This window comes from Pholis gunnellus (genome assembly GCF_910591455.1).
Source record: "Pholis gunnellus genome assembly, chromosome: 6".
NCBI lineage: Eukaryota > Metazoa > Chordata > Actinopteri > Perciformes > Pholidae > Pholis > Pholis gunnellus.
Window position 1 is genome coordinate 6,143,644 of NC_136532.1, and position 22,093 is coordinate 6,165,736.

Genomic DNA, 22,093 nt, shown 5'->3' on the forward strand with positions numbered 1-22,093 from the left:
AACGAGCCCAGGGGCGAACGCTCCTCAACACAAATTTTTTGCATAATCCTCGACTGATATAATCACATTTACTTTGAATAGAGAATATCTTTTATAAAAGTTGGGCAGTATATGTTTGCAAGTTATCATCAAACATTCAGCTTCGATTGTTTGACGTCCATCCGTCTCCTTCTAGATTAAAGTGCATATAGATTAATGCACACACCCGTTATTCTCTTGCTGCAAACACACATGCACACACACACACCAACTAACCTCCACATGGTGACGTCTTTTATAGCATGCTGTGACTTGCTATAGCATGCTTAAAATAGCATAGTAGGAAGTGGGAAAAGACGAGCTAAAGAAAATGCTGACAAGGGGGGGTTGGGGGGGGTAGCGTTGGTGCATCACAATTTCTTCCACACAATCCCAAATCCTGCACCGCTTCGGTCCTCGACTCTTCCATCCTTTTATCTTAGTGTACCATCCCTTGCTCCCCAAATTCATCCACATTTAAGATCTTGCACCTCGTCGGCTATACCCCACTCTCCCCCGCTGTTGCTGCTGCATCTCCCTCCCCTCCCGCTCCTCCCCCCTTCACCGCATCCCCATGTCCCAGTCTGCTCCTGCAGACTTCCTGTATCCTCCCCCACTGGTAGCCTTGGAAGGTGGGGCTGATCGGGATGTACTTGAAGACGGGGTGTCTGCGGATGAAGTCCATTCCAAACGGCAGGTCGTAGGATCTCATCCCCTCCAGCTCTGCTGCACCGAGACCAGTGCCACGTTTCAGCTTCCTGACGCCTCGTTCTTCGAGGGTGCCTGTGGAGAACAGGAAGAACAATCAGAGTCATGAGACCGGATATACCTCGGCATGTTCTGACTTTGTATCTACACCTGTACCTGCTCCCCATTCACAGCCACGTTTTTTTTACGATTTTCTTCCTTTAAAAATGTTTTGTGCACTCTTAACTACCATCACATTGTTATTTATCAAGATCACTCTGAAGCATAAAGTACATATATTTTTAGAGTGGACCTCTTTTTAAATCATCAGTTTGACACATGTGGAAAAGAGAGGATTAAACACCTTACCAGGGATAGTATTGTCCAAAATGAAGGCGACGGAGCCTCCGACGAACATGGCAGTGGTGAGGAGCACGTTCAATACTTGGTCAACCCCGACGATGCCTGAGAAAGATAGAGACGGGGCTTAATAACGGACTTTATTATGGCTTAGTTTTCAGTTTTACAGACACTGTGAATCTCTAACCGACCTCATTTCAGTGATGTTAGTGTGTTCAGCAAATGAATTCCCTCAGAAGGGTTGTCAACAACTTAATTAGTGAAGCTAACAGAAGCCATATATGTGTTAATCAGCTCTCTGTTTTCTCTTTAAAATGCATGAACGGGCTCTTACCAACTGAATGTGTTAAACAAAAGTTTAATCTCATTTATGTTACTCCTGTTTATTGCCCAGTACAAATTACGAATGAAGACAAGTCCACTGCAAGGACAGAGAATCTTCAGCTCCATTAATCGTTATTGCTGAGGTAAATCTGACAAGTAGTATGTAAACATGTTGTGATCTCTCCCCTCCACTCACCGGTGACCAGCGGGTTCTCTTTGAGGTAGCTCGGCAGCATCAGACCGAAGAAGATGGAGAAACCCAGAACAAAGAGGTTCCTGGAGGAGTTGAGGTCGACAAACTGCAGGTTGGAGAGTCCCACCGCTGTGATCATACCGAACAGGGTGCAGAACAGAGCTCCCAGCACAGGGTCGGGCAGAGAGGCAAACAGGGCGCTAAATTTACCCACGAGCCCCAGCAGCAGCATCATGGCGGCTCCGTACTGAATCACACGTCGGCTGCCCACCTGGAAGACCAGTCAGAGATCAGAGGAAAGCCAGTTAGGGAGTGTGACGTGTGGTCTCACAGTTTATTCATACCTACATCTCAACAGAATGACACTCGTAGGAAGGGACAATGGGTAAGGATGAGCCTATTATTTGATCTATAAATGTCAGCAAATCGTGAAAAATGTAATTACAATTAAATTTAAAATAATTACGAGGTGACTTTTTCAAGTTGCTAAATTTGTTGAACCAACAGCCCCGAACCAGAACATATTTAACTCTAAATGATATAAAACAGTGAAAATAGGATAATCCTTACATTAAGTACGTACAATGTTTGGGTTTTTGCACTTGAAAAGCGACTCAAACGACTGAAAGACTATTAAAATAGTTGCCAATTCATTTTCTAACGACTGATTTTCATTTCGGCTCCCGTTTGATTATTTGCACAATTAAACCATCACGGTAAAAAGAAATATAACACCTAAATGAGAGTGTGCAGGAAGAGAAGGAAACTAAGAGAATTACACAAAGTCTACCTGACTGTAAAACAAACAAACATAAAAAGAAATGAAATGAAATAAAGTGCAGGTGTGTGTTACCTTTGTGATTCCCAGGACGCCTATATTTGGACTGGAGGAGGTGGAGCCATTTCCTGTCCCAAAAAGACCATCCAGCACACAGGAAATACCTTCTACAAATATCCCCCTACCGAGACGGCAGAAAAACAAGCTCATTGAAGTGTCTTTCGGGAAGTGAATTCACAAACAAACATCAGAAAGAAGGAGACGCTAAACTGAAGCGTTACCTATTGATGGCGTGGATTGGCGGTGGCGGAGCGCATGAGAGACGTGCGCAGGCGTAGTAATCTCCGATGGACTCGATGATGCTGGCCACCACCGCGCTCATCATGCCGATCACACCTGCAGTCGTCACCGTTGGAAGGCCCCACTGGACTGTCGAAGTAAAAACACAGAGCGGGTCAGAGGTGAGAAACAGCTGCATTCAAAACAGAAAATATCTTTGTGTACATTTTATGTTCATTTGATATTTTTCAGTTTATTCTCTAAATTGGTTCTGAGGATTTTTTTGTGCCATACATTTTATTGTTTTGTTTATTTTGTGCATCACCGTTTCACCTCTTCCTACAAAAACAATTCCCTTTATCTATATTTCTGTCTTCACAGACTTTTGATCTGATTAGATAGTAAATAGCATTCCATTGTAAGAGTACTTAGTGGGTGTGAATACATGAATGATGACAAACTTAAATTTATCTTAAACTGTCACAACGCAGAGATTATTATTCCTCACTACTCGACTGATCAGTGCCTCCTCCTCCTCCTCCTCCTCCTCCTCCTCCTCCTCACACTTACATGGATATGGGACCTTAAACCAGGGTGCAGCTGCGACGATCCCTTGACGAGCGTCGGTGCGGGCGTAGTAGCCATACTTGCCTACCTCCGGCGGGAAAACGTCAGTCACAGTGAAAATGAAACACAGCAGCCATGACACCAGGATGGCCATGATGATCTGTGTGAAAAGAAACCAAATCAGACATTCGCATTAAAAATGAACTGAAATCAAAAAATCTAAAAAAGAACTCAGTAATCCTGCATCCTTGTGACAAAAATGTAATTTATTGAGAATTGTTGTATACAAATTTATTTTCTCTTCCTGCAAAATGTTGAAAATATATTGCATATTATATATATATATATATATGACTCATGTGAAAATGTGAAATTGTAGAAGCTACTAATACTATTCAACACATCACCAGCAGAGGGCAGGAAAACACTGATTTATACACTGCACAGAGGCAGGCGGAGGGAGAACCTCTTAACCTCCCAGGGAGAGATAGATTAAACTGGAACCTAGTTTGCGGTGGAGGTAGGGGGTCAGTTGTAAAGGAACCAAAGTTAATTCATTAAAAGAGAGCAGAGTTTTTGGGAATCTAAACATGAAGACCAGCCACAGTTTGTGCAAAAAGCAACACACTGGGGTATGTATATACTTGTAGAATTAGTTGTTTACTTACAGGAAACATTTTGAAGATCTGCAGCCTGTAGAAAGTCCAGCCTTTCTTGGCTTTGTAGACCGGGAGAGGGAAGTGAACGTTCCTGGCATACTGAGAGAAGAGCAGCACCAAGAAGATAGTCCTGCAGACAGAAACAATCTCCCTCAGTTTGGTGGATCGGAGAACAAATCCCGTCATGACATGTTCCATTTACTCCCGTCTACGGCTTGGACCCCAGAGGCCCCACAACTGCCCGAAGAAGAAGCAAATCAGCGGCAAATAACAGGCACATGTCCTCTGTCCCTGCGGAGCGAGAGGAGGAAGCCTCCAGCTACAGTGTGAACAGTCGTGAGACAGCAGGAACTGCTGCTCACGCCACATGATTATCACAGCTTTGAAGGGGATCTTCCCCCATGAGTCAATCCTCTGTGTCATAACACGATCCAGTGTGATCTTTCCATGAATAAAAAGAAGTGCTTTCCTCATTATTTTCCAAAACATCTTCCTATCTGCTTCATTTTTAGCTGGGAATATCTCTAGGAAGTTGATTCTGCTGTACATCAGTTCAGTGAATGACCCACAAGCTATGAAAACATGTTTTTGTTGACACATGACTTTGCATTTCTTTGCGTGAGAGTCTGAACTTACAGCATAGCAACGCCCCAGTGTTTTCCAGCCCTCTCCCCCGCGGCCTGGAAACCAGACAGGCCGATGAGGGTCACGGTGGGGGTGATGGTCAGAGGTCCGATGAACTTCAGCAGGAGCCCGGGCAGACCCAGCGCTCCGATACACACCTCGACCAGGGACGACACGATGATGGCCCCTTGGATCTGACAGAACGCAGACATTGTAGAGAATAGAAGAAAAAATAGTTCATGAAACAAAGAACAAAAATGATGAATCAGAACATGAAACTACCCACTTAAACACTGACGCAGTTTTAAATGATGTTCACTATGAATCAACTCTTAAAGCACAGGTGCCGGCTCAGAGGGATACAAGATGATGTTGACTGATGCAACTGAAAAAAGATTTGATCTCAACATTGAAATCTAAATGATTACACCCTGAAATAAAGAGTATTTTCACTAACGGCAAAAGAAATGAATACATTTTACAAAATATAATATTTGGTTTATTAAAGCTACTACAAGGCTCCCTGTGGACGACAGCGGTCGTGTTTCTTCAAGCACCAGACTCCCGTTAGAAAACCTCTTTACTGCAGCGAGGTCCTGCTGCCCTGCGCAATTAACTACACTTTACTATTATTAATAACTACATAGAGATCGTCCATCCTCTCGCTGATGGTCTCGTTTACTTATGCGGGTCACATAGAGGCATCAGTGGTAAATTGACCGTTTCATAACCAGTTAAAAGTATCTCACAGTAACTAAGTTTTAGATAATGAGCAGTGGCTCTAAAATTACAAAGTGAAGTCAACATATTTGATCAATGAGGTCATTATTAGAACACACGCTCTATCAATTGATCATAAGAAAATAATCTGTCTGATTCAGCTGAGGACCGATCAATCACGCCGTGCGTTGGCTTTGCAGTTATTAAACGAGCACGTCTGCTGAATCCTGTTCATAACTAAATAATGTGAAATGAACTGAATGAATCCTTTAGTTTGCGTCACGGTTGGAGGAGACGAGGTTACAGAATAATAACCCGATTTGCCTCGTCTTCATCCGTCTCTGTGTTCTCTGCGGTCAAACACACGTTCCTCCTGCTCAGCCCATCGATGTCCCGTTCCACAATTTGATTCAGTGTGATTGAGTTTAGCCTCATTCGTGCGTTACATAAAAAACATTTACACAACTGGCTTACGCAAACGGAAAAGGTTAATACAAATGAACAGCTTCTGTCACAGAGAACAGAACCCTGCAGCCATTTACAGACAGCGTTGCCATTTAGCAGCTGGGAGAAAAAGATCCTGTCGCTTAAGTAACGTCAATAATCCAACTACAGTTGTGTAAGAAGTTGCGCAATATCTTATGCAAGTATTTTTTCAGTTTCAAACAATCTGCCTTTCCACAAGAAGGCGTTTTAGAGCAATTTGATCCCATCTATCTAGTTTATCTTTCTCCTTCTTAAGCTCCCCCCCGCTCCGTTACCATCTCTTTTATTTGTCTTTCTAAACCTCACCTCTCGTATCCTGGGGTGCCAGATGTGCTCTGTGTTGAGTAGCTCGGTGCTGTTGAATAGTGAAACCTCTGGTCATGGAAAAACAAAGGATGGAGGAGAATACGAGACAACTCAATTAGATCACTATCTGAATCATAACTCTTAGAATTCATTTGGAGCGGCAAATCCCATTTGGGGACGCTTAATTCTCTGCTTCGTAGGCTTTGATGCAAACAACATTTGGAGATGGAATCACGGTAAACAAAGATACAATAACCCGGCGCATGATATCAGATAAGAGCGTCTGTATTGAATGAGTCGAGAGTGGGAGACAAAGGGAGAGAGGGGAGTTTACCTGTGTTATTACACTTCCATTTATCCAGGGACAGGATGGCTCGAGCCGGCGCGAGGAAGGCGAAAGCGCTGGCCTGGAACAGGGGCAACCTGAACACAAGGAAGGCACAGTTTTAAAATGAGGTTACACGAGTCTGAAAAATCACATTAATGTACAACAAAAGGAGCATTAAAATTGAGTAGAAAGCAAGGTGATTTACTGTGTAGAGCCACCAGGTGACAGCATTTCAGTTACACAGAGTTCATGCTATTCTTGCTTATTTGAATATCGGTCATTGTGTGGAGTGTGAGAATCGCCCTGGTGGTTTTTTGGGTAATCTACAGGTCAGTCAAACACAGGACGGGGTTGTTAGTTCAGCTATCGATGCCAAAGATTCACCTCCTTCCTGCATTTTCTTCCTCTTTTACGCAAACAATCCCCCCCCCCCCCCCCCCCGCCACACGCACACACACTCATAAAACATATTTCCTGTCATGGTCTTTTTGTGATTCAGGCAATGGTCATGAGTGACCTTTAAAAATGACAACTGTAATACGTGTTCATGACAGCAGAGGGATATCAAAAGATCCTAACGGTGATAACAATATAATACATAAACTGTTATGACATCATATTAGTGGAAATGCCAAGGGCAGAAATGAAAGGTTGCTTTCTTAAGAAAGAGGAAGTGAACATTCATAAAATCAGATTCAGATGTACACCTGCACACTGGCTTCAGACCAAATCCCCCTCCTCCCTCCAAAAAAGGATGACATGACAAAGATCAAATTTGGATTGACCCATTGTTTATCGAAAAGTGATTTGTGATTCCCTGTACTGAGTGACAAAACCTAAGCGGGAAACATCTTCTCGGTCTTCCAGGAATTTACTCCAACAAATATTTAGACATCTATGAGGATGTGCGTATATCTTGCAGTGCGCACAGATTATATCTGTAGCAGGGTATGACCAAGTATTGACTTCCTTATGAAACTGAGGTCCTTTGAAGCAAACACACAGATCCTGTTATTGTTATTTCTGATCTATAATACAGAGTGTTATGCAGTATGGAATCAGGCCAAAGCTGGGTAAAGCTTTCAAACTGCATATGGCTCAGATCACCCTCATGTGTGCTTGAAGAATAACAGCAAACAACACAATTTAGAGTTCAAACAGATTAAAGAACGGTCAAACTGCTGAATCAGTAAATCACATCGGACTTTGTGTTCTAAGCAGGCCTCTCTGCTCCTGTGTGGACTAAGCAGTGAATGTCAAAGGGAGCGATTCTACCGATTGCACTGACTGTAGACACTTTTTAATAATATCTGTAGTAATTTAAGTGTGTAGTATTTGTTGCATTGTGTTTTGTTGTTTCTGTGAAAGTTTTGGGACGCAAGCACTTCAGCCAGGAGAGCCTGTGGTCATGCTGGGCAGATTTGAAGTAAAACTAAAAGGAAAACAAAGAGGCTTTACTTTTTAATAATGAAAGTAAACTAGATTGATTATGTGTCTATTTCAGCAAACAAAACAGAATGATAAGAGAAGAGAGACGGTTAATAAAATATGCTAGAAGAGAGTAAATCCACATTGAATCATCTTAAATTACAAAAATGTCTGCAGGTGGCAGCTGCTCAGAAGCACAATTCACCTTTCCTGGAAAAGCATTTGCTTTTTTTCCCTCTCAACTTCACTTGGCAGCATAACTTATTACCCCCTCCACTCTCTCCACCTCTTCTTTCTATCCTCCTCACTGTATTTCTCCCGGGTTTTTGACTCTTGAATGACCACTTGTGACCAGATTAAAATGCTAAACCAAAAGCAAATGTTTAAAATAAATATATGAAATAGGAAAGAGCGAGCAGCGACTGAGTAAGAGATGGACGGACAGACTCCTTTCTGGAGGCTACGCTGAACAGGAACCTTCCCTGTTGTTGCTGTGACAAGGCAAATATTAGGAATCATCTAAGCGTTGAATATTAAATGTTTGTAGAAAATCTGTCTACAGCTGAGCTGAGCTCGGGGGGAGCTTTTTCAGGTGTGAAAAAGTAACCAGATGTGTGGAGCCTGTGTAGAGTTAGAAAGACATTTATCAGGCTAATGGCAGAGGCTATTGTGTTGCATTATGGGAAGTGTAGGATCCTGCGTTTTTGAAGCTCGAGTCAGGGACTAAAGAGCATTATATCTTGGCCTCTTTTGGTCAATATTGACAATTCTTTTTTTATTGAGTCTCTTGCAAGCCCCGCCCCCCCCCTACCCCACACACCACACCTTTACGGAAGAGCAATAAAAAAATCGGTGGAATTCCTCTTTAACCCTAATGTCCATTGCCTGTGGTGGAGGAGGAAAAGGCTAAAGATGACACTGTAGAGAGCAAGATTTCTTTTTTGCTGGTACCAGTATTTGCAGGTAGTGACCTAACAAACCTGCTCACTATGAGCAGAGCTGTGATACTGAAAGGAAACAAAGTAAATATCTTGCATTAGTAAAGCCCATCAGTATTGAAAATGTTCTGTATGAAGTACTGGACAGTCTCTGGTCTGGTGACATTGGAATGTAGCCGGAAACTCAGTTTCCGCACATGTATTAGTTCTTTATTTGGACACTGAGGAAGTACCTAATCAAAGCTTGAAAGGCAAACGACACATGGCTTTTCACAGTAAATCAAAAAAGTTTGAAGATCCTAAAACTACAAAAATCCACACTAGTGAGTTAAAGTCCTCTTCCATGAGGTGTTAACAGCGAGTATCAGTGTCACCGTAGCTCGCCCAGAAGTGCTGCATTAGTTGGACTACATGTAGGTCACTCCTCTGGTCTGCAGTCACACGTCTCTAGTTTCTGGCTTTCCTTCATATTCTTTTCTGTCGTCTCAACTCGGAAAATATAAGCGTCTAAGGAAGTTCACCTTCTACTCAAAGTAAAACTGCAGTCACATGAACGAAACAAGGAAGTTGAAATGTTATCAACTCATCACATTCTAGTGGACAATATGCATAAAGACAACTGCTAGAGAATTAAAAATCCTCCTGTAAAAAAAGTCAGAAACATTATATATCCCTGCTTCAATGTATCTTTTTTTTAATAACAGACTGTTGTGGGAACCTACCATAACAAAAAAAAAAGGACATGTAAGCATCTGCTTTAATGTGCACACACACGCGAAGAGGAAGGATGGGGAAAGAGGAACTTCATGTCAACAATGACCCTTGACATTAGATGGCACTTAGAGATGAGAGGTAGTTGAGAAGGGGAGGAATAAAAAGGGAAGAGGTGAGGAAGTGAAAGACAGAATAAAGCGGGCAGCTGACAGAAAAGCTGCAGTGTAGAGTGTGTGTGAGGGCATGGACCTACTGTCTGACTGGCGGTATGTGAGAAAGTATTGTGAGTGTACCTGCAGCCCAGTGTGGTCTGGAGCAGGGTGGTGATCCCCACACAGAAGAAGATGGTTCCAATGAGCTGACTGGTGGCCCACTGATCAAAGCCGACGCACATCGCCTCGGCGAGGAGGAACGGCACGGCGATAGTTCCACTGAAACAGGTCAAGTAGTGCTGCAAATACAAGAGGCCACAGAGTCAGAGTGTGTGTGCGTGCGTGTGCGTGTGTGTGTGCGTCTATTGTTAGACGGTCCATACCTGACACCATAGTTACTAGCTTAGTTACTTTAGCTTTTAGGACGTTCCCAGAAAACAACAGATCATCATTATGAACCATTTTCTTTAGGATCATTATCTCTCAGAAAGAAAACATTACCCTCCCTTCTGTTTTGGATATTTGTGTTTGTCTTTTACTTGTCATGAGTTATGTTGCGGGCCAAGGAGCCAGTGACTTGTTTTTGGATTATGTAGCCGTGTATAAACTACTTTACCTTTTGGCTCATGACTCTTCAATCTTGAGAAATAGAAGCAGTTCTAACCTCTGACCTCGGTTGAGTTGAATCCTTTGGGCCCATTTTGGACTAAACTTCTGCTACAAAACTCTTTTACACTACATTTGGTACTTTGGTGGACAACACAGCAAAAACAAGAAGAAGTCATGCCTGACAAACTCTTGAATGAATTGTGCAACTGCAACCAAATTTACTGCTCGAAGCAAATGTTAACCAACTCTCTGGGCTACATTACATTTTAAATATATTTATTCAGCTTTAATCTGACAGGGACAAAACACAGTGAAGATGAAAAAAATATTTTAAGATTTAAAAAAAAGATATAGATTAAATACAGTGACATGATTGTAATCTCACAGTCTGATCCAGTGACATGTTTGGTGATTTAAAAGTTAACATAGAGTGAATTTTAAATGATTAACATCTCTTTGGATCTTGGCTCAGCAGCATTCAGTGGCTTTATTTCAGCTATGTCAAGAATGTAGTAAAGTTAAATACTGTCACTATAATTATGTTAAAACGCGTTCAGACTATACGCAGCCTATTAAAAATAAATAAATAACTCAAACTCCATTCTGCAGCTGCACCAGGATCCTGCTCAATCAGAAACATTGACACATAATCTCCAAAATAACAGGAATTAGTGACAGCTGTCATTCACTGGGCACAGAGTCACAGCGTTATACATTTGTGAGCTATAAAAATAACTTCCTGTTCTTTTCTGAGCCGGCGGTGACTTGAAGCTGTGGAATATTTTAAAGTGAAGGCCCGAGGAAAAAAAAAAAACCCCACTGTTCAAAGACAGTTCCTGCTTGACATGAAAGCAGGAACTTAGTATTTCTTCAGGCGTTGTAGAAAATGCCATTAGGAGAGATGAAAGGAGGTTGTTTTTCACCTCGAGGATCTAGTGACAGTTCGAGCTAATATGACTAAACTATTTGTAGAATAGTTACCAACTCTGACTTAAACCAAAACAACCACCAACATGACGACCACTGTGAGCAAAACCCTATGTCTGTGACTAGCGTCTAGTTGCGTGATGAGTCTTGCGGACGGTCGGATGAAAAATACTGCACCAGGATGACAAGTACAACCACGGTGAAGAAGATGACGCACCGTGATTATACAGGGCACGAGGGAGTGCTCGCTTTTCAGCTCATATGGCGAAACATTGTCAGTTTAAAACACATCCGTGAGTCAGCTACTTAAAAACATATTCATGACCGATAACACGCACTGTAAATCGGCCATGAAACAACACGGTTATGTGTGGAGATCTACCTGTAAGCCCAAGAACACACACAGGTACCAGGGTGGGGTGTCTTCGATGGTATAGATCATGTCATTCCTCCTCGCGTCCATACTGTCTGTGCTGTCCAACGTCTCAGACATTGAGCTCTACACACACACACACACACACACACACACACACACACACACACACACACACACACACACACACACACACACACACACACACACACACACACACACACACACACACACACACACACACACACACACACACACACAAACAGATTAAAACAGAGCTCAGTGTAATTCATTTTCACTTTGTGTAAAGGGTCAAAATAATATATTTTAGTGGAAAGTATAGGACTATAACTGCAGATCACACTGATCCCGTCAAATGTGAACAGCAACGGTCTGAGCAGACGTGACTTTTACGAATGATCGGATAGGGGGGGGGGGGGCGCGAGAGCGAGAGAGACACTTCACTCTCTCAGCAAAGCAAAGTCAGTGTTTGATGAGTCAGCACTTTGTTTTTGCGCTAGCTTGAGTGGAAATGAGTTTGTGCTTCACTATTTTAAATACAGAGAATCAGGTAAGAAGTGAAACATCAAAAGCAAACAGAGTTTAACAATCCCGTTATTTTAACTAAACATTTTAGGTAATAGTGTCAAAATGTTAATAAATACCACGATATGGATTTCTTTCTTTTTTCTTTAAATCGCTGGTTGTCACACATTGTAACCCAGATTTAAAAAATATCAGCCTCACTGTTCACTCTCCTCTCAGCTGTATCAGAGTTTTATTGAGTGTATTAAGTTACTGATGACGCAAACTGACCATTTCCTACTTATGCTTCTTCACAATAAAGCACTCGGCTGGAAAAAGAAAATCAAGGTGACATTTATTGCGGAACAGCCACGGGAAACGCAATGTGCTAGAGCTGATCGAAATCATTCATCAAAAATGCATCTTCAGAGGAAGAAAGCAGATCAGTTCTGATTCTTTGCAAGAACTCAAGAAACGAGGAGGAACAGCCACAGGGAGCTGATACATGGAGGGTTGTGCTCTGTGATCTGTCGACTAACTGAACTGTACCGACAAGCTGTCCAAGTGTGCGTTTGCTGTATCAAACCACATGGGTTATAAATCTAATAAGACTGAAATCTGAAGGATTACATCTTTAAGAATGCCGGGTAAAGGTGAGGAAGGAAAAGGAAAGTGATTGAAACTGTGGTTATGAGTAAGCTTTTGGAACCATGTGAGTATGTGTCGGTCTGATTAAAATCGAGGCTTATTTGGGAGAGATCTTGCCCTTCGGATCACGTATTAAACACGGGGCTTGTGTTTCACTTCCATTGCTCCATGTTACCTTTTCTGCTCCATGATTCTCTTTAGTGTAGATGGCCATCAGCTCGGTGTTCTCGGTGTCCTGGTCTCCGCTGGCACCGCCCACGCCGTTTACCACCACCTTAACACACAGACCGATTCACGGTTAAGATCTTTAATGCCGCCCTTTTGTCCTTTCATGAGGAAACAGAGCAGCTTAATCTTAATTACAGTTTGCTAAATCCTGCTGGCCCAGACAGCTGGCTGATGATGACGCTTACAAAACCAAGTGAAAACACACGTGAGGTTGTGTAACTATGTGTCTGCTGCCCTGTCGTGTGAAACCTCTGAAATGTAAAGAGCACGTAACAAAGCTGATGAACAGACTCGCCCACCTGCACGTGGACACGTGTTTCCTACCGCATGCAAACTGGTCACTTTACAAACAAATTCATTCCACCCAGAATGAGTGCGAGTGCATGTGATGCATGTGATGCGTGTGCTTTTCCTGTGAATGTGCCGAGAGCATCACGTCAATTCACAAAGGGAGGGGCACTATAAAAAAGGGACACATTAAAATATATTTTCAAATTTGATCTAATATCTTTTGGACGTTTGCATGTCTGAAGCACACAATGCAAAGACGTCATCATCTGCCAGTTTTACTGTAAAGTCCTGAGTTTCTAAGGAAAACAGCAGCTTCATGGTCACTGCCACAGCTCTGTGGAAAGTCCTGTCTTCATTTTGTTCTGTGGTGGAGGCAGATTCTCTACTTAAACCTGCTTTAACTGATTGTTGGGGCACTTGGGGAATATGGAAAACAAGCTGGAAGTACATTGCAAACCTATTGAGCTGAGATGTTGAATGTGTTAGCAGACAGTTATCCATTAACACATCCAGCAGACTTGACTCCGTTAGCATTCATGTAGAGTTGGGTTTCTGAACACCGGACAAATGCAAGTTGGTTGGTTCTTTAGATCTGGTATGATCTCCTGAGAGAAACATCTGGCTCTTTAGCTGCTAAATGTTCCACTGAGTTCAGATAGCTGCTAACTTTGTCAGTTTGCCAAGTTCATGACTATGAGATTCTTCTTTCACACCAGTCATTTGAGCCAATGCTAATATAAAAAAAATGTCGATCACAGGTTAAAGATCAGAGGTACTCTGTATGCAGAGAGGTTCCTTTTCATGAAGGAGCAGAAAATAGTACTTAAGTACAGAACTTTGTTTTAAGAACAAAATTCTATTGTTCTCATTTTGCCTTTTGACCTACAGGAAGCTCTCGCCTGGTGCAAAAAAGACGAACAAAGGATATCGACTGACTGAGTGGTAGCAGCATGCACCACTGTCTCTGAAGTAAACAGTTTGTGTGTACTCAGGTTGTCCACTCACACCTATACATTACAAGCTAAACACGCTGCCAAATCTGATCCAAAGAAAGAAAGAAAGAGGAGACGGAAAGGAATGGAAATGTTTAGGCTACGTGCATAGCGACCACACCCTGTCATTGTTTCAGTATGTGACCTTGTTCGTGATGCGTCTGTGGCTTTGTTTTCAGCGTTTCCTAATTTCATAACTGAGACATTAAACATGTTTGTATACCGGGATAGGGTAGAAATCCGCGGCATGCTTGCTCTCCTCTTCAAGTTTCCCTCCCTCACTGTTACTGTCCATCGCTTTGGAATTTGTGTTCTGCCCCACGCCCATCCTCGTGTCCTCGATCTCCTCGATCTCCTCGTCTGTCCCTCCTCTGTCTCTTTCCGGTGTGAACGCTGCAGATGAATCTTTCAGTCCGATTACATCATCCAGGACCGCCTCACCTGCTTGGGAAGAAAAAGAGACAGACAAACGGAGAGATTAATATCTTGATTTATAACTGTAAGCGTTCCAATAGCCCAACTTCATTGTTAAGGTCTTATCACATCAGAGGTTCAGAGAGGCTGCCAGGCCGCACTTCTTGATTAGAAACTGATCTCTTGTTGTTGATTTTTTTTGTCCCATCTATTTTGGGTGACAAAAGTATGTTTAATTGCAACCATTTATCAAGTAAAAGAGAAGAGAGAAAATATGCAGGTTAAAGCGTTAGTTTTGGTTTAAAACATCTCAGCTCTGTCTAGTTTCGGTTCCAGTAACTTGACTACTGCAGGTGACAGAAGTCTGAGTGAAGCTGAAGTTAGGGCGTCTTTATGGTCTGTACTGTGTCGTATTCCCTCCTGTGAAACAGACTATTTCAGTGGTGTACAGTCACAAGAGGGATGTAAATCAAATTCTTTGCATTTGATCGGAGCACTAAAAAGTGGTGGACTTATAACTTGTTCCACACACACACCTCCCTTGTTGATGGAAGTCATGATATTATTGGTCGAAATTAGTTGGTGCTGGTGAGCACATAACATATTTTGTTTTACAGGAAGAAAAGACTGGATTTTGATATAAAAATAAAGAGATTGTATTTTGTACATTTTTGCCTATATTGCTAAATAGGTGCACAATACCATCAGGATGTGATCTATAAAAAGATTAAAGACTTTTTTGATTTTAACCACAGCTGAAACAGCTAATCAATTATTTTGATAATTGTCAAATTCAAGCATAAATGCCAAGAAGAAGTTGTTCTAGGTTCTTAACTGTGAGGATCGGTGGATTTTCTTTGTCCAATGTGACGTAACCTGAACATCTTCGTCGAAAAAAAACTAACAATCTAGGCTTTTAAGAAATTTGAATGGTCATTTTAATGGAAGTATTTTCTGACATTTAATAGACTTAATTTACAGAACAATAATTCAAATGATCTAAATAATTAAAGCAAAGGTTAGTTGCAGCCCTGCACCAATTCTTAACAACTACTCAACTTGCGAAATAATAAGTTGCCTTGGACAGAACTATTGCTACATTCAGTTAATCCATGTTGCCAACTGGTCCGACAGACACAAGAGGAGAAAGCAGATGTACAGAGAGGTGAGATGATGCCAGGAGTTGAGAAAAGAGTGAAACATGAGCACACGTTCGATGGAGAGGAGGAACAGAGCAATCAGAGTTGAGAGAAGATGGAAAAGGAGCATGAGGCAGAGAGAGGAGATGTCAGTTTGTCTAGCAGGGGTGGAGCAATATTTTACTATTTCTGGTGTCGCGTCGACCTGTTTGTGTAAAACAAACCTCGAGTCACGTCGTTCTGTCCCACCCCGGATTTATTTCATAACCTTTTATAACAGTTGGTGCCTTTTGTTCATCATGTCATGAACTGTCCCACACTTAGTGCTTTTGTAACCGTTTCTACTTCCTCATACGTTTGGCTCAGAGACCTCTGGGTTGAGAGCCGTCTCTCAGCTACCTGCTAAACCACATTCAAAAACAAAAACACCACATCAACCAAGTGTTCCTGCATCTGGTCTTCTCTGAACTGAAATGGCTGAGAAACCTTTCCCTTCACACATGTACAAGTGAAATCATAATATTTTAGAGAACTTAAAGCTAAAAAAGTTGAACTGCAAAACAAACGAGAGTTCATTCCTCTGAGGGACATGCTGTCCTTGCTCATTTTATCAACAAGAATATTTGGGGTTAGTAATCACTGTGTGTGTGAGGGGTGACTGCTTTGTGAGACCGAATTGACCTGTTGAGTTGTATTGTGACCTCATGTCTCTCGTGACTTTATGATTAAATGAAGGCTAACTTACAACTAATCTCCGACGAGAACAGTTCAGGAGGGTTTGGTGTACAATGTGTGAAAAGAATAAATATTCGGCCACACAGTCGATGAATCGAGCCTTGGACGTCAAACATTTACGTGATGTCTCGGGTTACTAATCTCAGACAAAGCTGTGAGAAACAAACAAAACTATAAGGATGTTTTCACATTTACAGTGCTTGGAGCTTTTCTCTTCCCGTTGAGGCTCAGTTTGTGAACCGTGTTCCACTGTAAATGAAACTACACCCCACAAGGATACTGTACTAGATCATCAGGGTCCATTGACAGGTAGTGTTGCAACACAAAAGCCCGTAATAATGGAAGTCTTCAAATATTGACCTCCAGTGCATGTAAGCCTTTAAACATCTTAGACGAGAGAAGAGTGAATGAAATATCCTGTTTCCTTCCTCCCACTCGACACCAATACAAAGCCGTTTCATTATTTAAAATGGTCCCTTTATTCATTACTTGTAAACCAAGTTACCAAACCAGTTCTATACTTTAAGGGGAAAAGAACAATGGTTTCTTAAAGTAAAACATACTTGTTTGTTAGACTTTCCTTTCTTATTCCTCAGCTTCCCATTTTTCAGGCGTGTCGAGAGTGTGACGTCTTCCGATTTTCATACTCTGGTGATTTATGCTAAATATTTGGTTTTTAAAAAGAGTTGCATGTGAAAAAAAAAAAAAACAAGCCTGAACAAGTAGGCCGAATATATCGAGAGTGCGGCTTGTTAACAAGCTGTAAGAAAGTTAACGGCAAAGGTTCGTCTGCCACCGTTGACTTTGTTCGCTACAAACCATGCCTGGTAAATAAAAGTAAACATGTCAACTAGCAGCCGATGCGTACCTAGGGTCATCTTCCCTTTCCACAAGTATTTCCAAATTGTTGTATCCCAAAATATCCTTTCCCACCCAGCCAGTCTCCCTGCTTGCAGTGTAAAATGTTGGGATAGGTGCAATACCTAGTTGACACATCCCATCACTCCTGTCAAGCTGGGCGGCTGGGAGCATCTGTGTGGAAGGGGCAAGAGAGAGGGGAAAGGAGGCGGTAGAAGAAGGAGGAGAGCGAAGAAGGCATAGAGGAGAGGCAGGGGGTTCAAGGATAAGGAGGAGGAGGTGAGACATAAGTTAATTTGACAGACAGCATTTTAATCACAAGCAAAAGTTAGTGTGACTGATGTGTTGATTGTCAGACTTAATTTTGAGATAAATAAATATGACTTAAGGAAGGCAGTTAGAGTGAATTATGTTGCAATCAAGTCTTCCACCTATAGAGGGTGCATATATATATATATATATATATATATATATATATATATATATATATATATATATATATATATATATATATATATATATATATATATATATATATATATATATATATATATATATATATATATATATATATATATATATATATAAATGAGAGAGCGAGAGCGAGAGCGAGAGAGAGAGAGAGAGAGATGAGCATTCTATTAGTATTTTCTAACGCCACAGTCAAGACACTCTCCCAGTCATGATTGACATGCTACTATATGAAAATGAGCCTTTAATGGTCACATTTTCATGTTCTTGTTGAGTGATGTTATGAGTTATTGTTGTTCAGACGATTACATAAAGACAGCGAATATGCGCTGACGGCCGCTTGCTGATAACGGTAAATAATCAAGTATTTACATTCCAATGTCTGAATAATCAATGCTCTTTAAAAAAGGGTGTACTTGCATTATTATGCTATTATATCATCATTACGTCAGTGGCATAAAATGGTCTTAAAATGACAATAATATAGTTTATCACAATTATTTCTGGGACAACACATCTCCCAACAAAGAAGTTATGGGAATCTAAATTATCAAACAAATAAGAATGTGGAAAAATGAGAAAAAAATATAAAATACAATCTTGAAAATAATTTGTAAACCGGATATCATGATAAATTCTTATGTTACTGTATAGTGGGACATATTTTGGAGCAGTTTGATTTCGTTATACCTTCCAAATACATTGTATTTGGGTAATAAAACTTGACAAATGGTAGAGTCAATAACCAAACTGTCCATAGTAAACATCTATCACATTTTACAGACTGACCTACTTCAACTTACCTACCTGCTTGGAGTAGTGATCCTGTTCATTGAAGGATTAATAACATTTTGCCTCTGGAGGTTCATCCAAATAGAATTGTCTTACATATCTTGATTAAACCGCTTTCCTGTTAACTTGTCACATTGTCTGAACGCTCATATTTCTCGTCCCACACACACACACACACACACACACACACACACACACACACACACACACACACACACACACACACACACACACACACACACACACACACACACACACACACACACACACACACACACACACACGGTGAAAAACAAGAGACTGGGAACTGACGCGAGAGAAGAGAGAACAGAAACTGAGCTTATATGATTATCTAACAGACGGAAAATCTGCAGTTGCACAAACATAAAAAACAAACGGGCAAAGCGTTTGTGTGATTGTGTTAAAAAGCACTGAATAAAAACCAGAGCGAGGAGGAACAAAGACACCCGCGGCGGTAATTTGACTCATCCCAGAATAAGCAGACCGGTGGACCGAGTCACCGCCCGGAGCTATAACCATGGTAACCTGGTCCGTGAATCCTGTGCAGGCTTGTGTCTCGTTGTGTGGGACTCCACCGGAGGAGGAACACCTCACACCAGATGTTTGTGTTGGCGGCTTCATCTCTAGGGCCAAATGTGTGCATGTGTGTGCGCGTATCAACTCCATCCCCTCCAGATGGTGGTCTGAAGTTCAGTCATAACTTCTGGACCAGGCTATAATAAACCACAGTTAGTTTAGTGTAATGTAGGAGTAGGAAGGAGTTTTCATGTCTCGTGTCCTTAAAGGATTTATATCGGGGGTCACGAAAACCAAAGGAATTTGTGGATTTTTCTCAGACTTGTTCAATTTAACAAAAGAAGTGTTGAATTCTCAGCCACCATTAGCACTACGGTCAGTCAGAACTCAATTCACAATATAAAACAGTCTCTTGACACTACTGCTACAATTAAGGATTATTTTCATGACAGATCAATGTGATTATATCACCGATTCGCAAAAGAATGTAATTAATGTAAAGAAAAAAAATCACAATTTCCCAAAGTCCAAGATGACTTCCTCAAATTACTTGTTTTATTTAACCTACAGGTATTCAGTTAAAAACGTTGATGTAAAACACAGAAAAACATGACACTTTAAGAGCGGTAACTAGTGAATATTTGGCTCTTTTGCTTGCAAAATGACAATTTATTGATTATTAGAATAATTGCATTCATTTTCCGTCAATGATCTCATCAATAAATCGACACATTTTTTCAGCTTTAAGTCAATAATACTTAAAAAAAGAGTAAAATCTCAAATGCCCGAGACATCAATAACTGACAAATTCCCCCCTAAAATGAGACAAACAATACATGGAGGTCAACAGAATAGGATCAGGTGTGCTTCACATGAGCCTGCAAAGACTTTGTCATCGTTACTTGGACAACGTCGCGTGAACGTCTCACAATGAACAATGCAGACACACAAAGAGTATCACTCGGTGTTATGCCAACAGTTTGTCACTACACAGCTTGGCCAGTTGCCAACCTGTCATGTATCATATGAAACTTCCATGACTGCTAAAATGTGTCGCGTGTGTGCAGCCATGCTCTCTCACACACACACACAGTGTGGGGGGGGGGGGGGGGGGGGCCGATGGCGGGGGAGTGTAAAAGTTTGCAAGGTCATGTTTACATTGTCTACCGTCAGTGGAGCAGAGGGGAATGGAGATAAGAGAGCCACAGGGGCCACAGGCCGACTCACTGTAAATGTTTTAACCGAGGAAGGCCACACGTGTGCTGGTTTCTTCCAGCAGGTCTCACTGATGATCAGAGGAGACTGGATGGAACAGAATGTATTCTGTCTCAACACCACAAAAAGTCTGTTTCTATGTGATAAGAATTAAAGCTGTGCTCTCTCCAAGGATTATTTTCACACTTTGTCTTTTTTTATTGTTTAGTCTATAAAAGATACTTTAAAATTCCCACAGCCCAAGGTTGACATCTTAATACTGAATTTATACCAATAATTAAAAAAATCTTCACATTTGAGAAACTGGATCCCACAAAAGTTTGGAGGTTTGTCTCGACAAATGACTTAAATACAACGGTTGATTCATATTCTGGTGATGGGACCGATGACAAATCCTTTTAGCACTAGTTCAAATGTTTTTGTATAAACATTATTATTTTTAGTTAATTATATTAATTCTTGTTGCTCAATGCTTATTTCTTGAGGTTGTACATAGTCACATTTAGAAGGCCATCTCACACCTGGCCAGACATTATTGGTTGTAGCTGTGCAGTGTCTCGGTGTACATCTAGTCCATAATCTAAGTTTAGGTTAAAACCATCAGCATGCCTTTAAAAAGAAAAGAGGAACTGGAAAATGCAGTCACCTGTTGAGGTTTGTGGTTGGAACACGAACTGTCAGACACTTGGCTATTCATGTTACATGATTCCACTTCAGATACATGTGCAGTACACATCGTGTACACATGAACTAAAATGTTGTAAACGTCAAATTATGGTGGCAGCTGTCAGTGGAAATACCAATCAACACTGAGCAGTCACTCAGAAACAACCAAAGCTCTTTGCAAGACCCACTTTACACAACTAACAGGAAAGACCACAGATGTCAGAACATACTTGCTGAGTCATGCAACCAGGAGACAAAAAAAAAAAAAAAACTTAAGGGAAATTTTCAGTCTGCCGCTGACTACAAAACACATCTTGACTTCTGAAATATTTGTCTTTACTAATTCCTATTTTTGGTTGCAGTTTATTTATTCAATTTCATATTCACTACCGTTTTGCCTAAATATTCTCTTTCATTGATCTGCTCTGTTCCAGTATTTATTTACAGTATTGTTTTTGAGTTAAATCAATTCTGTGCATTTTATCAAGATGTTTGCCCCAGTGGGGATGAATAAAATAACTGAAGAATAATGGTAAAGAAGCATAACAATATAAAAACAGAACATGCATGGTAATAGGTTAAAGGGCAGCATCTTTTCAGGACCTCTGATGCTCCCAAATCTTTCAGCACACTAAAGCTCACGTGGGGATCTTCAGTATCTTCATTTCAAACGGAGACCATATAGTTGTAGAACTCCTGCTATACATTTGTACTGATTTACATTTGTTCCCACTCATCATGCCTTTTAATCTTAAAACACAGGCGGACGTCTGATGAAAGCAGTAAGGAAGAAAGAGCTGGCAAAGACCAGCAGGGGTTGTGATGATATAATGGGACAAAAGTACTAATAAGATGATACAGTGACATATGCGGTTCATTATAGCACAGGACATTTAGTCGACTTCCAGATATGAATTAACTTCTACGCTGCCGTCTTTTCTTATCTAAAGTAATGGTGCTTTCTTTGGTACTTACCAGTTTAACAGCAGGTGGACTCCCATGCTGTGCTATACAAACACATTCCACGGTTTAAGAAACTAAAGCAGCAGGGGAGACGGTTACATGTAGATCAGGGAGCAGAGATGTTGAACTTCTAAATGCATTTCCAACCC

General features: G+C 41.2%; 1 protein-coding gene across 1 annotated transcript; it reads right to left on the reverse strand.

The window, feature by feature from the left end:
* Positions 1–517: 517 nt before the first annotated feature.
* slc23a2 (solute carrier family 23 member 2) lies at positions 518–17,474 on the reverse strand (the record flags this gene model as incomplete). The annotated part of the gene is made up of 15 exons (XM_079161603.1): positions 518–801; positions 1,075–1,170; positions 1,586–1,853; positions 2,436–2,541; positions 2,642–2,789; positions 3,210–3,366; positions 3,875–3,995; positions 4,502–4,683; positions 6,002–6,069; positions 6,336–6,424; positions 9,703–9,860; positions 11,480–11,596; positions 12,819–12,917; positions 14,378–14,598; positions 17,426–17,474. The coding sequence occupies 15 exons, from the start codon at positions 17,472–17,474 to the stop codon at positions 518–520; spliced, it is 2,163 nt and encodes a 720-aa protein (XP_079017729.1).
* Between the last annotated feature and the right edge of the window lie 4,619 nt (positions 17,475–22,093).